At 48.1% G+C, this 18,849-nt stretch overlaps 1 protein-coding gene across 3 annotated transcripts; it reads right to left on the bottom strand.

Moving 5' to 3' along the window:
* Window positions 1–51: 51 nt before the first annotated feature.
* Window positions 52–18,849, bottom strand: DENND2C (DENN domain containing 2C). Of its 3 annotated transcripts, none has more exons than XM_051638912.1 (19): window positions 18,751–18,849; window positions 12,938–13,902; window positions 11,114–11,262; window positions 10,448–10,560; window positions 9,910–10,077; window positions 8,736–8,832; window positions 7,959–8,003; window positions 6,470–6,657; window positions 5,482–5,591; window positions 4,894–4,963; window positions 4,460–4,537; window positions 3,904–4,044; window positions 3,637–3,785; window positions 3,009–3,186; window positions 2,633–2,674; window positions 1,579–1,684; window positions 1,019–1,258; window positions 598–684; window positions 52–311 (listed from the first exon to the last, which is right to left on the bottom strand). In XM_051638912.1, exons 2-19 carry the CDS (start codon window positions 13,744–13,746, stop codon window positions 280–282), a joined length of 2,802 nt encoding a protein of 933 aa, XP_051494872.1. In that variant the 5' UTR covers window positions 13,747–13,902; window positions 18,751–18,849; the 3' UTR covers window positions 52–279. The 3 variants fall into 3 exon arrangements, with proteins under 3 accessions (XP_051494872.1, XP_051494871.1, XP_051494873.1); XM_051638911.1 differs by lacking the exon at window positions 18,751–18,849 and adding an exon at window positions 14,012–14,176; XM_051638913.1 differs by lacking the exons at window positions 52–311; window positions 598–684; window positions 1,019–1,258; window positions 1,579–1,684; window positions 18,751–18,849 and adding an exon at window positions 1,691–2,076 and having other exon boundaries at window positions 12,938–13,993.

Consider the following 18,849-nt stretch of genomic DNA (forward strand, 5'->3'; position numbering starts at 1 on the left):
CGCCCCCGGCCCGGCCCCGCCCCGCGGAGGAAACGACACGGAGGCGCAGGGTGTGGGCAGCGGCGGTTCGGTGGTTATTAGCGGCGGTTCGGTGGTTATTAGCGGCGGTTCGGTGGTTATTAGCGGCGGTTCGGTGGTTATTAGCGGCGGTTCGGTGGGTGGGGTGGCTATTAGCAGCGGTTCGGTGGGTGGCTATAAGCGGTTGCCGCGCACAGGCCCTGCGCAGCCCCGGGCCCCCCGCAGGTGGAACAGTCCGGCGCCCCCGGCCCGCAGCGGCGTTCAGCGCTTCTGAAGAAACTTCATTTTGCTTCCTAGGGAGAAGAAACAAGGACAGACCCTGTCAGGCACCGACCACCGCTGGCGGACATCCCCCAGCCCTGCAGCCGAGATCAAAGCTGAGAAACAAGTTTACGCAGCTCCAGGATTGGGCAACTTGCACAAACCTTATCTAAAGATGCAAAAGCTTAAAAATAAAAGAAAAATCTTACAAAGTGTTTGGTGGCCCCTGAAGGAGCAAGTGCAAACAAAAGCAATTATCTGTTCAATAGCTAAATCTATTTTAAAAAACCTCAACAGAAAGAAAGGGTGTCCCTTTACCAAGATTGCGAAGGATTTTGTTCATTCCAGTTGGTTCTATCTCTGGAATACTCTTCAAATACTCCAAGGCACGGACCTCAAAAAGGCCTAATTAACAAAAAACAAAACAAAAACAACAACAAAAAAACCCACTTAGCTAGATGAGCTATTCCACCTTTTACACGTGCAATCTTGCATCATCAACAAGGTCATGAAAATGAAATAATGCAAGTAATGTAAGCTGCAGGATCAAGCCCAGAAAGGAGAGAGATGCAAAAATTCTTTGCTTTGTAGGATTAATTTTGTTGAGTAAATAAAAGGGTGTGGAGCTATGACATCTGCCAAAACCCACCATGACAAAAGGCTTCTTACAAGTGAAAATCACATGACATTATACTTTGAAGGAGAGTTTGTATAAGAATAAAGTAACATTGATCCTCACCTTTGACCACATTCTTACTTAGCTCCCGATCCTGAATGAACCCTGCAAACATCTGCGTTTCCATGAAGAAGTGCAAGAAGTGACGCACGCTGCGTGACACGTGGGATTTACAGAACAGCTCCCGTTGAAACACCCTCTCCCCCTTCTCTGTGACACTCATGTGCAGGGAGTAGTGTCCAATGATCTCCACAAAGAACTGCACAAAAGCTTCAGAGACGAGGGAGTTCAGAGGCATGTCACCTGTGAAGGAGAACAGAGACATTTCCCTCCACATACACCACTCTGGACACTTGTAAGAGGGGAGCAGCCATCACTTTTTAGGCTGCCTGTCTCTGACTATGACATTTCAGATGTTTGATATCAAAGAAGCCACAGCTTAAATATTAAGATTTCTCTCCTGTATCAACTTTCTGCAGCAGCTGAGAGAGGTTCCATTCTAAAGCTTTTCCAGTAGTTAAAGCATGTCACTTTCTAATGTCTATTTCCATTTGCTCAATTTTACATCAACCACATGGAAGCTGTAGAGATTTGCTACTGTGAAAACACTTCCATAGAAGTACCTTGTGTGTCACTCTGCTCATGTGACAAGATTTCACTTCGTTCTTCCAATATTTGTACAAGCGCAGCCTGGAGTTTATGAGGCAGGATCTCATCCTCATCTGATACCTAAAGAGAAAAATGGCCACAAAAGCATTTTTGTGTTGTATCTATCTATCATTAATACAACCTTCTCACTGTTGAACATATGAGAAATACTTGTACCATGCCTAAAACAGTTAGAGGGAAGTTACTCTGATGTGGAATATCTTGGTGGATACAACATATCAGTCTTGTAGCCACAGACATGAAAAACATTTGCTCAGTACCCTCCAACTACAGACTATTAGTCACACACAAGTGGCCGACACAGAACAATGGGTGCTATACCCAGCACAGAGACTCAGGCTTATTATACCAGTGAAAAAACACAAGAACGAAAGTCTACTGAGAAAATATGACAAGTCTCAACATTATGATTAAAAAAACCTGATCCTTTATTGCCTCTTTCCAGTTGCAGGCTACAAGGCAAAATAGAACAAACAGTAAGGAAAGGAAAGGGAGATGATGCAAATATCCCCCTGAACTAGCAATACTCCAGCATGTTTACAGCTACTTGTCTGGTGATGTAGAAGCACATTAGGTAAAGTTCAGCAGAGAACCACAAGTGAACTGTGAGAATTTGTCTCCTAGACTACCACTCCGGGAAAAAAAAGAACCAACAAAACCAACAAACACTCCAGCTAGATGAAAGAGGAGAAAGCCCCGTGAGAACATACACACAGAAAGACAGACAGAAAGCAGCAGAGTCCCAGTGGTTCACTTCACATAATGAACTGACTAAATATCTGGTTTTGAATCCAGTGCAGATAAACAGCACCTTTGCCTTTGCAGAGCTCTCAAGCAACCTCCATCTTGCAGCAAAGATCTTGTTTTCTATTGATCAAATACCAATGCAGATATTTCCTCAGCCACTGGAGTCTAGGTATGATTATTAGCTATCGCTGATTTCATGCTCTCATCAATGCTTTTTCCTGGCACAAAACCATGAGCGACTGATACTGTTATTTCACTCACCTCTTGCAAGAACTTGTCAGCACAAAGATCAACAATCAGAACCTGGAGAAAAGATGTACAAAACACACTGACTCTTACAATCAGGGACATTGCTGTACAGAAAAAAAACACTTTTTTTTTTAAACAAGTCCCCAGTATCAGGGGATGTCACACACAAAACGCAAGTTTTGCTTAACTGCAGCCTGTCTACGAGAACAATGAATATTATTTATTTTTGATAACAATGGAACACCCTGACATGTATCTGGCAAGTTCACCAACCATCTCAGAAAAGTTCAAGAGTTTACATTAAGACAGAATCCACAGAGATTATTCCAGAGAGGACAGCCTTCTACCACTGACATCATCCCTCCAGTGAGCTTCACCCAACTCTCACCTCTTCTATGGGCAGGTCCTGGAGCTGTGGTAACGAGCAGGAGAGAATGCCAATTAAGAACGGGGTTGGGGAGCACACAATATCGATCATAGAAGTTGGCAGGACTGGTATGTAGGTGTGTTGCCAAGTGAAGGGATAAAGTGTTGCAACTGCGGCGTGGCCACATTTAGACAAAGTGCTAGAAAGGTAAGAGAAGCAGAGTGGACCATCACTGTCTCATTCAGTACTGAGCTACAGACACAAGTTAGAGATGCTCAGGGAATGTGTAATTCACAGGCATTGTTTCTGCATCAGCAGAAGCCCCATGCATCCATTTCTGAAGTCAGTTACAGGGAGCTAGGAGTAGCATCAACCCAGACTGAAGTGGTAAAGGAAACGTTCCCCTACCTCCTCTTGGGTAAAAAGCATACCACAAATTCTAAGCATGCACATGTTGTGGAAAATCTGCAAAAAAAGCTTTTAAATGTAACTATTTATATGAGGTTAGACAAGCTTGCACATGAAACAGGTCCAGTTGCAGAAGGAAAAATAGTATCCCTTAAAGAACTAGTCACTCAGATTCAGAGAATGAATCATAGAATGGTTTGGGTTGGAAGGGACCTGAAAGATCAGAAAGATCATTTTTTACCTTAAGTTGTCAGCAACAAAGATCACCCTCCTTTCCAGCAGGAGAGAAGCAAAGACCCGAATCATGTGAGAGACACTTAGACACTTAAACAGGCATTCAAAGTCAACGTGTTCAAGTCGAGAATCCAAGGGGCGGCGAAGCTCCATCACCTGAGAGGCAAGAGGAGAGGCTGGAGGAGTCTCAGCGTGGCCGGGCCAGGGGCAGCCTGGCCAGGCACACCTGGAGCCCCGCAGCCCTTCCCTGAAAGCCAGTCCTGGTGTCCGTTACCTCGTGTCCCGTGCCTGGCAGGAAGCTCCTGACAGTGATGGTGCACCCAGGAGCAGGGAAAGGAGCCTCCATCACACTGCGCATGAACGGGTGCACCAGGGCTGGGGACATCTCTCGCCGCTTCTCCACTTCATCTAAGATCTGCAAGAAAATGGATCAGACATTGTCTCAATGCCTGCTGGTGAGCCAGAGGAGATATGAGCCTCTGTTAGAGCATCCCATGCCACAGCTACACAGGAAGGCTCCAAGGCGCTCTGAGCCCTCTCCCTCCTTACTTGCAATCCCTGCAAAAGCTCCTCTCAACTGTCTGGACAGTCACATAGGAATATATACCTGTGAGGACAACTTCCCATTCTCCAATCCAGTCTCCTGTTACTGCAGGAAATGTTTTGTATGTGGTAAAGAAATTCTCTCAATCAGTTAAGAGGAGTAAGAGCAGCAAGACCCCATCCTCCTCCCCCAGAAACCTGGACAGAAGCATCCAGTTACTTTCTGGAGCTTGCAGGCTGTCAGAGACCCAAGCCCAACAGGAAGGAGCAGGCTCTCCCCACTTCACCTTGGAGAAGAGGTTGAAGCAGCCCAGGCGGCTGACGATGCAATATACCTCAGGAAGACGCTTCCCTTTCCCTTCTGGCTGAAAGGCAACAGGAACAGTTACGCTGGGAACAGGGATCCTATGAAGAACCTAGCACCTGCACTGTAGCTGATTAGCAGAATTACTTCTGCTGTAGCTCCCTCTACACTTCTGACTTCACAGACTCCTGGGAATGACCAGTTCCAGGAGCTGTCCTCCATGCCCACAACCGACTTCACTGTATTGCTGCCATCATCATGCTCCTCCTTCCCTCTTGCATTCAGAGGGGGTAACCTCAGCAGCAGCACAGGCAATAATCCACACGGAACATGACTGTTGATGCACCTCCTGACTCAACTGAGCACTTATCTACACATTCTGTACACACACCCCCCCCCCAGTACACAGATACTTACCAGGAGCTTCTTACAGTACCCAAACCAGCGGCTGCCATCCTCACCAGTCAACACAAAAGAAAATGTTTCACTGGGAAACCAAAGAACAGTAGAGTTAAATTCACCATGCAGTTCAGAGAAGAGACTGACAAACTACAAGCTATTCTCTTTCTAGTCATGCTGAAGACCCCCTGCTGTGGTTAGCAAGCTATTTTGGGCTCTATTCAGCTATAAAACCTGCATCGCATGGACTCTCACTGAGCTACTACAGCTCTCTCCCTTCTCAGCTGCTACTCCCTTCTGCCAAGGAGCAACAGAAGCACTTGCCAGCCCCAAGAGTTGGCCTTGAACAAACCTTACCAACTTCCTTCTTATAGAAAAGACTGTGCTCAAGCACAAGCAGCAGTTCTGAGTCCACCTCCAAGTTTAGATTTAAGTGGGGAAGAAGCAGAACTGTTTCCCACATTCCCATATCACAAGGGCTAAGTAATTGAGCCTTTCCCATTTTTCCTTGCCCAGGCTGCAGTTTCTCTGGTCCAGGAAACAGGCACATATCTAAGGTTTCAGCACTGCTTGTTTCAGGCATGAGTATTCAAATACAAGTTTTACCTTTTAAGGTCTGATGTGGGAAACCAGTCTTTGGGATCTGGAAAGCAGAATTTAGGAATGACCTTTAGCCTCTCCTCAGTATCCTTTGACTGTCTGAAGGGATGTTCAGGCTAGAGAGGTAACACATGCATTCAAAATCACTAAAAGTGTGTGCACAGCTGCAGCATTTAGAACAAAGGGAGACAGCATCTTCCTGAGACTTCCAAATGCTGAACCATCAGATAGCTAATGCTCATGTACAAGAGAACACATTCTGACTAACAGATTCCCAGTTCCCTCTTGCCTCGATATCCTTAAGCATGCAACCAAAAAAAGAGGGTGACAAGCAGATTACTTGGAAGCAAGGGTATTTTTAGAAGGGAGACAAATCTGTAATCAGAACACCTCCATGATTACTGAACAATGTTTGCTGTAAAATGCCACCATGACATATTGTCCCGTATAAAGTACTTTAAGATACTTTCACTTCCACAGTTTTCTCTGCTTTTTGGGGGTTAGTACATGTGGCTTTGCCATTTTATTTTTTAATTATATTTTTTCCCCAGCACAGCATAAATAATTGTAAAAGCTCTGGGGTTCTAGTGCACCACCAGTAAAATTGCTTCACTTCTAAATCATGGGCTGCAGGATGATGTTGGGCACAGAGCACTGCACTCCCTCTCCTCTCCTGCAGGCTGCCTAAGCAGTATATCACAATACAATATGGCTGGATGACATTTCAAGGCAATCAGAATTAGAGCAGGAGCCTACCTAGTTCCAAAAACAGACAGGAAATTCATCATTATGAAGAAAGATATTCAGCAACTGACTAATGCTCTACATTATGGCTGTAACAGAGCAAGATGCTTCATATTCCAAGCCTGTCTCTTAACCACTAGCTATCCTAGCCAGCTGCACTAAGACAGAGTTTAGGAAGGGATACACGCTGCAAGAGGAAACAAACAGCTGCTGAGCAGGTTTTGAGGGCAGGTTTCCATGCAGCTCCTACCTTGCTGGGGAACTGCTGTATGATCCGTGGTGTGAACGTCACCTCCGGCACGTTCCTGTGCAGCGACACCACCACAAACAGCTCAAACAGCCGCTGCTCCTGGAGCTCGATCAAATCCCTCTCCAAAGTCTGGTAGTGAGGGTTCCTCTTGGAGGCTGACTGCATCTGCAGCAGGCACTTATGTCGACCTGAAGAAAGGAACAAACCCAAACCCAGCCTGTGGCTATTGCTGCCACACACCTAGAGGTCACAGAAGAGGACTCATCACCACCCTGAGAAGGGGGAAAAGTGATGGGTGCCTTTGTCTATCTACACTGCTGCACCTGGCGGGGCCTGGACCCCTGGGCTAGCCCCTCAAGCACGGAGCTGCTCCAGGTAGGGGAGCACCAGCCTTGCTGCAGTTCCACAAATGCCTCAAATCCTAGCATCTCCTGCTTTCCAGAGATTTCTTTCACACATCTGGGAGTGGCACACCATGGCACAGAGGAGGGAAGCCCAGCTCCACTAGTTCAGAAGCTGCCAGGGCTCAGGCAGCTGCTCTGTAAAGCAGCGTGGGTGCTTGGGAGAGGCAGAGCCAGTTTCCTGGCCAAGAAACCTCCAGGCTGGGCTGTCCTGGCAGGCAGTACAGACTCACAAGCACAGGCACAGCACTCTGATGTAAGAAATTCCTGTGGGCCAGGAACCGTGACACACTCTGGACACTTTGGAAACAACTCTTCAATCAGGCAGTGACTCAATCACTGTATCTCTGCAGAGACTCTTCACTCTCCATTACACTCCTTAACACAGAAAAGTGGAACTTCACTATTTTTTAAAGTTAAGGCCTTCTGGGTGTTTCCCTCCAAATAACTGAAACATCCAAAAAAATTCTGTTGGTCCTTTTTGCTAGATGTTTGATTTGAGACAGGACAGAGTCACTGACAAGGGCTGCTGACCAACCATTAGGATTTCACATTCAAACTATACCAGCATGGAAACCAAGACCCCTTTTGGTCCTTCCCACACCAGATAAAACCAAGTTGGGATTTCAAGATTGTAGTTTGAACCTAAGATCAGACTCAGGACTGTGAAACCAGACAAGAAACCAAGTGATTTCTCCCCAGAGGAAAGGGTGTTTCACAACATTATTCATATAAAATAGAACTAAGGGAAGGAAGTAGTGGGGAAATAACCCCAAGTGTTAGCAGCAAAGATGATCCAGGGACAATTTCCTGCAAGACATATTTTGGTTAAATGTGACTCTACCAACATAAAAATTAATCTACTTCTAGCAACTGGCAGACTCATGGCATTAGACCTCAAGGGCTCAGAAGTGGCAGAAATAGAAGTGGATTTGTCACAGCAAGAGCTTCCAGCCTTGGTCATGGTGCCTCTTAGATGTCCCTTTCTCTGCCTCGCAGAAGCCGTAACTAGTCAGTGTGCTCATCCCATCAGAGCCTCGGCCAAGCGCGGTGCGGCGGGGATGGGACCGGCTCTGTGATTCACTCACTTTTTGGCTTATTTTCCGTATCACTTTCATTCCCACAGGTTTCACCTGAAACACACATAGTTTTCACTAATTAGCCATGCAGAAGATGGACAACACCCAAAGTTGGGAGAGAAAACTTTAGACTCATCAGACCAGCATCAGTGAGGGCTGCACAGTCATCCTGCTCAAAGCATCAGTAAAGAACAGCCAGCACCAGCAAACATGCTACAAGAGTAAATTTCAAAAAGTGCAGTTGATATCAAGTCCCTGTTTCTAATACACCACCTGTAGGTCAGCTGAACACAGACAAAGAACAGAAATCTGGTGGTTATTTGATGCTGCAACAAAAGTTAACTGAGTTGCTGAACAGAAAGTACTATAAATAAAGACAATACCATGGCTATAAAATCAGAATATCACAAGAATGTAACTTCAGAGGCACAAAAGTCATGAGTGGAGTAGTCAGAGGTAGTTATGCCAAGCAGTTCAGTACAGAATGTCGGGGTTTGTTCTGATTTTTGAAAAAGCACCTTTAACCAGTAGCGCAGCTCTTCAGGGTCAGATCACAGCAGAATCTCCCATTTTTGACAGTGCTAAACTTGAGTTAGGTAAGTTCCCAGTCCTAGGAGTACTGAAAGCTCAACAGTTCCAGCTCCCTGACAGGGGCTTGAGCACTGTCGAGTCAGCCCAGAAGGAGCTGCAGGAGGTGGAGGTGCCTATCCTGCTCCCAGTGCCCCAGGATGCACAGGGCTGTGCCACTCAGGGGTGCAGCAAGAAGGGTGCTGGAGACCTCCATACCTTTCCGTGGAGATGCTTCTCTCACAGCAGGGCTGAGCAACTTCACCCTCTTTTTTCCTCGCTTAGAATCAAAGATCTCCTGTATTTTTAATACCAGCTGGAACCCAAAGCAGAAGCAGGTGTTAGTGTGGGGGTCCAGAAAAGGGTCCAGGTGCCAGCAGGGCTGCAGCCTCATCCAGCATCAACACTTAGGAAAGGCGTCAAAACTCAAGTCCTAATGCTCTCTGTTATGCCTGTCGCCCCCTCCCAGCTGCCAGGTACAATTCTGCAGGTGGCCCCTTGATTCCATATGTCAAAGACAGTTATCACTTCATCCTGAAGAGGGATTTATGCTCAATGCAGTAAGCAGGTCAAGTTCATTCTTGTCTCCACTTAAGAATTCATTAAATGCTCCCACTGAATGTAGGAGGGTGGGGCCCAGCCCTTTGTCACCATAAATACTACATAAAAAGGAAGACATTGAGCAAGAGAACCTGTTTTTCAGCTCAAGCCTTTATCCCCAGCTCAGCAAAGTAGACTTAGGCTCTTTTCCTTCTCAGGTCTATTTCTCCCCATTTTCTGGGTTAGCCAGTCCTCCGAGCAAGATGAGGCTGCAAGGGAGAAAAGAGCCTGCAGCAGAAAACAGGGCTGCTTCTGCAAAATCTGTCCTCTTTCCCCTCTACCATCCAGCCCTACCTTGAGGACTTCCATTTCTGACCTGATTTTTGTGCAGTTGAGTCATCAATGAAAGATACTGGGTGTGTTTAAGACAGATATGTGATTCTTAAGCAATAATGAGTTTTTTCTTTTTAGATTCCAATTCTTTTCTCAATCTCTCCGGCACTCTTGGCTCAAATCCTTGTGAGCAAAAAGAGTAAAGTCTGCTTCCTGCATGTAAATTGTTACCAGATTTTTGGAATACATTTGCTTTTGGAGCATGTTTTGGTTTTCCTCTCCAAATGAAAGACACTCTCCATCACAGCATTTTTATAATCTTGCCGTCTCCTTCCCAATTTTCCAGGCCTACAGTTTGTTTAAAAAGGTCACTTGTCCACAGGCACAGCAGTGCTAACTAGCATTCACCTGCCAGACACAGCACTCCTTGACCACTTACAAAGCACTTAGAAGGTGCTGGACAAAGCAGCAAGCATTTGAAATGCCATGCAAGAAGTAACGTTTAATGCTTAAACCTCACCCAGGGCAAGTTCTTTCTCCTGCTAGCAGCCTCTACTGCTCGGAACAGCTTCCACTCTGTCAGTGTGACAGGCAAGGTAGTGTCCTTCACCACTTTCCCTTGGAAACTTGTCTGGGAAGGCTTTAGCTCAAGAGTCTTGCGACTAAGGAAGGGAGGTTTTGGGGGAGGCTAGAAAACAGAACCAGAAGAAATGGTTAAGCATGGGATTAAGCTTTGGTCCAAGCTCAGAGTCAGTGGAGTTGCATTACAAATAACAAAATTCCTGCAGCCTCCTGTTCTACCAAGCTCTCCATCCCACCCCCACTTAACATGCTGACGTATCTCATCAACACTCCCTTGTTCCTACTCTTCTGCTCATTAGCAGCCTAATCAAGTGCCACTGCCATTGCTGTTCATTATCATTTACATTAATAACAATCAATAAAAAATAAGGAAGACCAATGATGTGACAGTGGGGAATGTGGGGTCCGGGTGGAGCACAAGACAGGGCCCTTGTGACTCTCTGTAAACCTGTGACACTTCAATCCCCTCACCCTACCTTGGGAGCCCTACTGGTGTTCCGGGAGGGTGGTAGCTTCCAGACAGATGGGACCTTCCACAGGGGCAAGGGCAATGCTCTAATATCTTCATAGGGGTTCTCTTTTGCAGGACCTAAAAAAAGCATTGGATGGGGGATTTATGAAAGGACCAAGTCCTGCAATCTTGCAATGGATGTAAGCAGGGATTGTGTGCAATTGTCTGCCAAGCTTTAACAGGGTCTGAGAGAGACCTGCTTTAAGATGGATTAGGTTCCCACCACTCAAATATCCTTCTAACCCAGTATCGTCAACTTGGCAAACTGTACACAGACTCAGCAAAACAAAGCACTTCTACCACTACACAGAAAGGAGCTCTATTGCAAAGCAGGTAATTTTGTCAGTGTTCACACTGATCTCTGTGCAACACTTGAACAAAGCATCTGAAAAGCTAATAAAGAAATCAGTTTAGCACAGGCCAACTCTAGGGACCTTCCATGACATCTGAAACCAGGCTGTTCACATGCAGACAGTTACTAACATCAACAGAAAACCTCAGATGGCAGAGACCTTAAAAGTCAGAGAGCTGGAAAGGGCCTCAAAGCATTCTCATCTTCATTCCTCCCTCCCCAGCAAATTTACTACCCTAATATAAACTGAGTATACCCCCCAGAAACACAGGCACATACAGATAATGTCCTCGTAGATGTTGTCTTCTGACTGTGTGTAGACGAGCCTGGATCCTGTAGTGCCATTTGTCTCTTCTCGCAGCCTGTGGGAGTTGCTGGTTGCCATCTGGTTGCGGAAGCCCTGGATGTCCTCAAACTCAAAAGATTTCCTAGAGGAAAACCAGTGTAACTTCTTCTAAAGGCAGCTGCAAGTACCAGTGAGTTGCTGTCTCCAGTCCACACAGAGCATGGTCTTCCCTGGGTTCATGAAGTGCATGGATGCTCCACTCTGTACTCCCTGATTTCCAAGTGCTGAGGTTGAATCCCAGCCAGCAGCTCAGCCCCACACAGCTACTCACTCCCCCAGTGGGATGGGGAAGAGAATCAGCAGGGTAAAAGTGAGAAAATGCAGGGGTTGAGGTAAAGACAGTTAAACAGGCAAAGCAAAAGCTGCACACACAAGCAAAACCAAATCAGGGATTTCTTCACTACTGCCCATCAGCAGGCAGGTGCTCGGCCATCTCCAGGAATGCTGGGCTCTGTCATGGCTAACAGTGACTTGGGAAGACAAACACTCCAAATGTCCCCCCTTCCTCCTTCTTTCCCCAATTGTTATTGCCAAACACAACATCATATAGCCTGGGATATCCCTTTATTCAGCTGGGTTCAGCTGTGGCCCCTCCCAGCTCCTTCTGCCCCTCAGCCTGCTTGCTGGTGGGTAGTGTGAGAAGCAGAAAAGGCCTTGACACTGTGTCAGCCCTGCTCAGCAGCAACAAAAACATTACTGTATTATCAATACCATTTTCATCACAAACACAAAACAGCACCATACAAGCCACTATGAAGAAAATTAACTCCGTCCTAGCTAAAAACCAGCACACCAAGCAAGTCCTGCTCACTCTGGGAGATTTTTAAATTAAAAATTAAGTTGGAGGCTCCGTGGCCAAGCACACTCCAAGCAGGTATGGTGAGTCCCATCCTGTCACAGAGGCAAGAACCCAAAACACATTTTACAGACTAAGCTCTTGCAACAGTGCTCAGAATTAGGGCACTCATTTCTACTGGACCTCTCCTACTGCCCATGCTAAAGGTGTTACCACATTTGTGAGTTTGCATTTTTCATGCAGTTGGCCTCCATCTTAAAATTACAGCACAGAGGTCATAAAGGAGCTGGCAGTGATTTTGTCCATCATCATAACACTTGTTGCTGCACGCTGCCACAGTGAAAGGAGTTTTCAGGAGTCCTAGCCACATCTCCACCTATAAAATCCACACGTCCTCTAGCACAGCTGCCCAAAGCAACTCAACTGCAAGAAGAACTAGCACTAAGCTTACTCAGAGGTTTCTTACTCTGTAACAGGGAGCTATGTATAGGAAAGGGGGAAGAACAGCCAAACCTACTGCAACAGAGGCATCCCTAGCTGACAGCTGCCAACTACAAGACAATCTTTCAGTCATAGGAAAGCTGGAACACTTAGCAGCCATTCAGCTCCAAGAGAAAGCTATTCTGTCATACACAAATTGCATCTGAGGACAAGCTCAGGGCAAGATGCAGGCAGCACTCTACCTGGAGCTAGCTTATTGTCACTCAACTCTGTTTTAACATGTGGGACTGACATTTTTTGCAGCTTTTAGCTTTCTGTGCAAGATTATCAGCAGCAAAAGCAGCACATATGCAATGCTAGAAAGGGGATACTTTCATCCAGAAATATCCTCTTCCCATCAACAGAGGCACCACCAGTATTAGCAGCTCCACAAGGATGTCATGGCAAGCAGGCTGTTTAAACCCACCTAGAAACTGATTTAAGGAAACAGGTTTCAGACATGAGAGATGAATCGATGTACCTCTGAGTTCTCCCTCGGATCCTCCTGCCGGCCATTCTCTTCTCAGGATTGTTGGAGGATGACACCGTGTCTCCTCCATGCTGTTTTTGCAGGGGAGCTTCCCTGGTAGCACTGGCATCACTACAGCTACTAGCACCCTTTTCTGCAAGATAGCGGAAGGTCCTACGGGGCTTGGGTGGTGGGACAGCAGCTGGATCTTCCTCTTGCCCCTCAGCCTCAGAGTAAATGTTTTCCAAGTTCCTCTCTGTCCTGCAGAGAGAGTGCACTCCTTTGATTTTAAGTTCTCTTTCTGTGGAACTAGAGTTCCCTTGCTTCCTCTGAAGGTTCAAGGGAATTGCTGGGGCTTTGCCAGGCAGAAGGGGATCTACTCTTCTCCGTGGAGCTTGTGAGGTATAGAAGTTCCCTGGGGGCAGTGCTACCCCTGGGTCCTGGGAGCCTGCCAGCCACTCTCCTTTCTCCTTGGCTTGGGAAGCTGGGCTGCATGCACAGAGCTTGGGGTCACCATGGTCATCAGTGTGCAAACAGCTCTGTGCATCTTCCCTGAAGTCCAAACCCAAACTCTTTGGATCTTTGCAGCCAGTCTTTCTGCCCTTTTCTGTATGCTCTGGCTTCACTTTGGGTAGAGCATCACAGCTGGGATCATACTTTACTCCAAAGTCCTTCAGCTGCTGTTTCTCTTTGCTGGAGCACCCTTGTGTCCTCCCTTCCCACTGAGAGATCTTCTGTTTGATGTTGCGGCAGTGGCTCCGGGAGAGGGTCTGCACAGCAGAGCGGGAGAAGCTGCTGTCTGCTGACCCTGCTGGGTGCATGGCAAGTGCCAACGTGCTTACAAACACCCCATCTCCAGCTGTGTCCACGTCCACCCGTGTCCCACACACAGCAAGCTGGCATGAGATTCCACAGTACCCAGTGGTGTCCAAAAGCCCTCGGGTGTCAGCTCTGCAAGGACTGCCTGCCAGCACGACCTGCAGATAAAAAGAAGACAAGACCCATCAGCTGCACTCCAGCCACACACCTCTGGAAACTCCCAGCTACTCTCTGGCGATTGCAGGAGAACATTCCTCCCCGCATGACCTGTTCAAGACTGGTGTCCAGGGCGTGCTTGCCACAAAGCCCATTTCTGTAGCACACATCTGGGCAGGCTAACAAAGGAAGCAGAGGTCTCACTGGCTTAAAGAACAAAGAAAACAGCACAACAGGAACAAAACAAAGCCAGGGATCCCAAGGGTCCAAACTCAAGGAAATTATCTAATGGTACAGGAACACAGCATCCCAGTCTGTCTGCAGCAGAGCTCTCAGCCAGCCCCTCTGCTGCTTGTGCCCAGGCAGGGCAGTGGGGGAAGCTGCCAGGGTGCCCTTGAGGCTGTGGGGGAAACAGCAGCCCCCCTCAGGCCAGAGCAAAGGGCAGGTAAGGCAGAGCATGCAGAAGAGGGCAGCTGAGCCCCACGCAGAGGGGCAGAGAATGAGCAGGACGAGGCTGAGGATGATGCAGAACAGACAAAGCAGTGACCCACAGCTTCGTGGGCCAGGCCTCTGCACACTCAGAGGGCTCTGGGCAGCAAGGGCCTCTGCCTGCTCCTGTTAATAGGTGTTGTTTCCAAAACATCCTGAGCCAGAGCAAAGCCATCCTTCCTCAACCCCTGTCTGCACAGCCCTGATTAGCAGACAGGAAAGCAACTTTCCCCTTTCCCATGCCATTGCAACGACTTCGCAGCAGCCACACTCCGGGCCACTCCTGATGCACAAGTTAGCAAAGCAGCAAAGGCTCTGGTGGGGAAGCCAGGCCAGGAAAGGGGAGAAACACCCTCCCATCAGACTCTACAGCTTCAGGCCAGGCACCTTTACTCCCTGCCAGGTCTTCAAACTTGGGATCACTGGATGCAGAACTTGCACACAGACAGGCCCCCAAAGGACCTTGCAGTGTGAAGCAATGGGCTTATTCACAGGACTAAGCACTTCAAGGCCAGCTTGTGTATTCGTGGAGCAAACCACTGCACAGAGCAGACTGAGTAGCTCTGCTCAGCTTTCTAGTTGAGTCCATCTTCAGAGTGTGCAGGTTGACTGTGCTCAGGCAGGTCAGGTCTGCTAGCTGCCACAGCCCCACATCCTACAACTCACACTGATAAGGGTGCAACAAAAAGTGCATTGGCTGCAGCTTCCTCAGCCAGCCAGCCTCTGCTTCCTGATACAGAGCTGCGGCCAAAGTCAGCCTAACGCTCCTGACCCCTCCTAGTGTCCACATCAGTGCTTCCATGAGGCACAATCAGCAGCTGAGAAACACAGCAGAGCAGCTCAGGTACGCTTGCAGTGCTGCCTCTGGTTCTGCTCACTGATGACAGCCCAGGGTTCAAGGAGTTCATCCTGTGCTCAAGCAATTACCTGACTCTAGCATCCAGAGCTACATTAGACCCACACGCAGAAACACGATTCACACTGAGATTATTTCCTCTCCATTAGCATAAACCTACCAAGTAATATTACTGCTTCAGCCAGTGAAACTCCACCACTGGTCGGAGAAGCAATAAGCAGTGTTAGGGGAAACAATAAGCTCCACTCACTTAAGGAACTGGGTTGTTTTGAGTGCAACAGCAAAGGTCTTTCCAAGGCATGACATTGATGTTTGAACCCCCAGATACAAATAGAAACACATGGCTTCTGGCTCATCTTCAACAGACAGGAGAGCACGAGACAAAAGCACCTGATGTCCTCTCCTGCTCAGTGCCGCTTCGCTAGCCACAGCATCTTCCAAAATGACCAGTGAAGGAAAAGAATGCAGTTCTTCTCCTGTTCAGGCTTGCAAGGCAGATGGCTGCTATTAAGGACTAAGTATTTAATCAAAGTTCATCACGTGAGCCAGCTAAAGGGTAAAGACTGATTTTTGGTGAAGAAAGAGCAGGCTGGGGTCGTCTGATCTAAGTAACCTTCAGATGCAGACTGTGATAGGCCAAAACACAGCTTAGGGTCATAGAACTGGTAGAGATCACCAGAGTCAGGCAGCCTGCACTTGAACCTCAGGGACCACAGAACCACCGCTTTCACAAACTAACTACAGTTAACATGACTGCTTCCCTCCTGATCTCCCCTTCCAAACTCCTTCTGTGGCTCCAGTATTGCTGCAGATGCCAAATTTATCATCCCTACTGCATTACTACTTAAAGCAATTCAGCATAGTCAAGAGTATGGAATAATTTCATTGAAAGCAAAGAGAAATTAAGTCATTCCTAGGCAAAGTATCACACTTTTCTCCCAAAAGACTGCCCCTCTGATCCATGCTGTTTGAAGACAGCTTTTGTATCTTTATTCAAAGCAGAATGAGGCACTTTCATACCATGTGATAGGTAGCCCTGACTCTTTTTCCAGTTCTGAAAGCCAGAGAGCACACTAAATATTTTCCATGCAAAGTCTCAAGACAATTCTGTTTCCTGAAACCACATGCTCAAGGAGAGAATGCTGCAGTGCTGCTCAAGAATAAAATACTCTTTGATACTGAGGTCAAGCACTGCAGGTGCTGCTGATATTCCACAACTCCCATTACCACACTCACACTAGCAGCTGATGAGCTAAACAGAGGCACTAAGACACCACCTCACCTTGTCCTGCTGCGCAACACGCATGGGAACACACAAATCACTGACTTGGCAATCCCTGCAGTTCTGAAGCAATCTTTCACTCCTTTTACAAGAGCTGTGCAGTTCTAAACCACCCAAGAGACTGCCTTGCTACCAAGCTTCCTGTGTTGGTAGCCAAATAAAAGCCAGTTTCTGGTTTTCTGAAGTCTAGGGAAGCTGTCAGCTCAGCCCTGAAGAGATATATGGGAAGAGCCAGCACAGCAGCAAGGACCCCTTCCAGACTTCTCAGCTGCTCCCATTCTGTTCTGCTCCAGAACACACCTGAAGCTTTTTTGAACAAAACTCTGCCATGCTGATGCCCGAAGGAGGAGGCAGTACCAAAAACCAGTTTTTATAACAAAACAAGTAACACTTCAGGAATGCAGTATGCTTAGTCATTCCCATCTCAATGCAAAGCACCTCCAGTTACTAACTCGTTCAAAGCTTCGGCACATCATGCTGAGGAATGGAGTTCCACCTCATCAGATACCTGGCCATATAGAGCACAGGCCCTGGAAACAGTAAATCTTAGTTACATGGCAAAAGGAGTTTTAAGTCTGACCTCTGCCACGGGTCTGAACTTACAAGGAAGATATATCTGGATCTTTCAACTTTCAATCTTTTTCTGAAGTGACGAAATTCAGCTTCTTGAAAGTAAGTTTTTACTCATGCTAAAAAAACCCCAAACCACTTTAAACAAGGCTTTTACACCAGAGGACACACAAACAGAACCCACAATGCAGTATTTTTAAAGCTGTGGTTTTTTAACCTGACTCACAGAATCTGAATGCTCAGGCTAGCTGTACTGAAAACAGCAGTTGACTTGGGACACACCACAGGCTGTCTGCATGCCCCAGGAATGCTGCAGCTTCACAGCCAGTGGGTACAGATGAAAAGCCAAACTCAAGAGTTATCTGGGAGCTGTTTCTTACTGAAACTGTCAGAGGTGAGGTTCCAGGCTCTCCCCAGGGCTGACATCACCATAAAGCCACGACCACCTTTATATTACAAGGGCCACTGCAGACAGGCAGTGTGCGGCCACACCAACTGGCCTCAGCAGCTTCCCCAAGAGGTTCAGAGGGTGCAGAAGAAGGTCACCCCAGAAAACTTATCAGACACACATCCAGATAACATGTTTCCAGAGCTACAGGGAACAAAATACACCCATATTGGAAAACTGTAACTGACAGATGGAGACAGCAGAAACTACAAGCATCATGGCCCAAATACACATTTCTAGGGGCTTTTTTTCCCCACAACGTCTCTTCTACTTTTCTTCTGTCATGAGATCTGAAGCAGGTCCCAGATGTCAAAAGAGCTCCCAACACTGCTAAAGCTCAATTACAGTCATGGTAGTCAGCTGCCCGCTCAGACAGGCTGCCTTCAAACATGGCAACTGGAACAGAAGGGTCTATACTGTGAACTGGGAAAGGCAAGGGGAGACTGGTCCAGCATATGGGCTCACATCAGGCCTACAGCCCATACCCCAGGACAGCAGTGCCAGAAAGGACCTCTGAAACTACCCAGGCCTGCACATCTCAGCGCAACAAAGCATGAGTAACCGGCACTACCTAAACCACCACAGCCCCTGGACAAATAACTGGCCCTAAATAAACCCTATACAGAATCACAGGGTGGCTGAGGTAGGAGAGGACCTCTGGAGGTCCCCTTTCCTAATCTCCTGCTCAAGCAGGGCCAGCTACAGCAGGCCACTCAGGGCCATATCCAGACAGCGTCTGAGGATCTCCAAGGAGGGAGACTCCACAACCTCCCTGGGCAACCTGTGGCGATGCTCTGTCACCCTCAGAGTGAGAAAGTGTTTCCTGATGTTCGGAGGGAACCTCCCATGTGCCCATGGCCTCTGGTCCCGTCACTGGGCACCACTGGGAAGAGCCTGGCTGGGTCCCCCTGCGATCAGCCCCCTGCCTGGTCCAGGGGCCGGACACCGGGCGGTGACCCAGCCCCAGCAGCCGGTGGCTTGACCAGACGCCTGTTCCCCGTGGGCTCAGCTCCTGTTCGCTCATTCCCTCCGCCCCACGGGGCAAACGGCCCCGCGGCCGCTCTCCCGCCTGCCGGGAAGCAGGTGGCGGGCGCCCTGCGGGCAGGGCTGCCGGCCCCCCCACAGGCCCCAGAGAGCTCCGCGGGACACGGCACCGCTCACCCCCGCGCCCAGGGCCGGGAAACGCCTCCGCAGCGCCTCCTTACCGGATCCCGGGAGCAGCTCGATCCTGGGCTCTCCAGCAGCACCCGGGCCCGGCTCCGCCGCCAGCGCGTCCGCCCAGCGGCCCCACGCCCGCCCGTGAC

Source organism: Apus apus, chromosome 23 (genome assembly GCF_020740795.1).
Source record: "Apus apus isolate bApuApu2 chromosome 23, bApuApu2.pri.cur, whole genome shotgun sequence".
NCBI lineage: Eukaryota > Metazoa > Chordata > Aves > Apodiformes > Apodidae > Apus > Apus apus.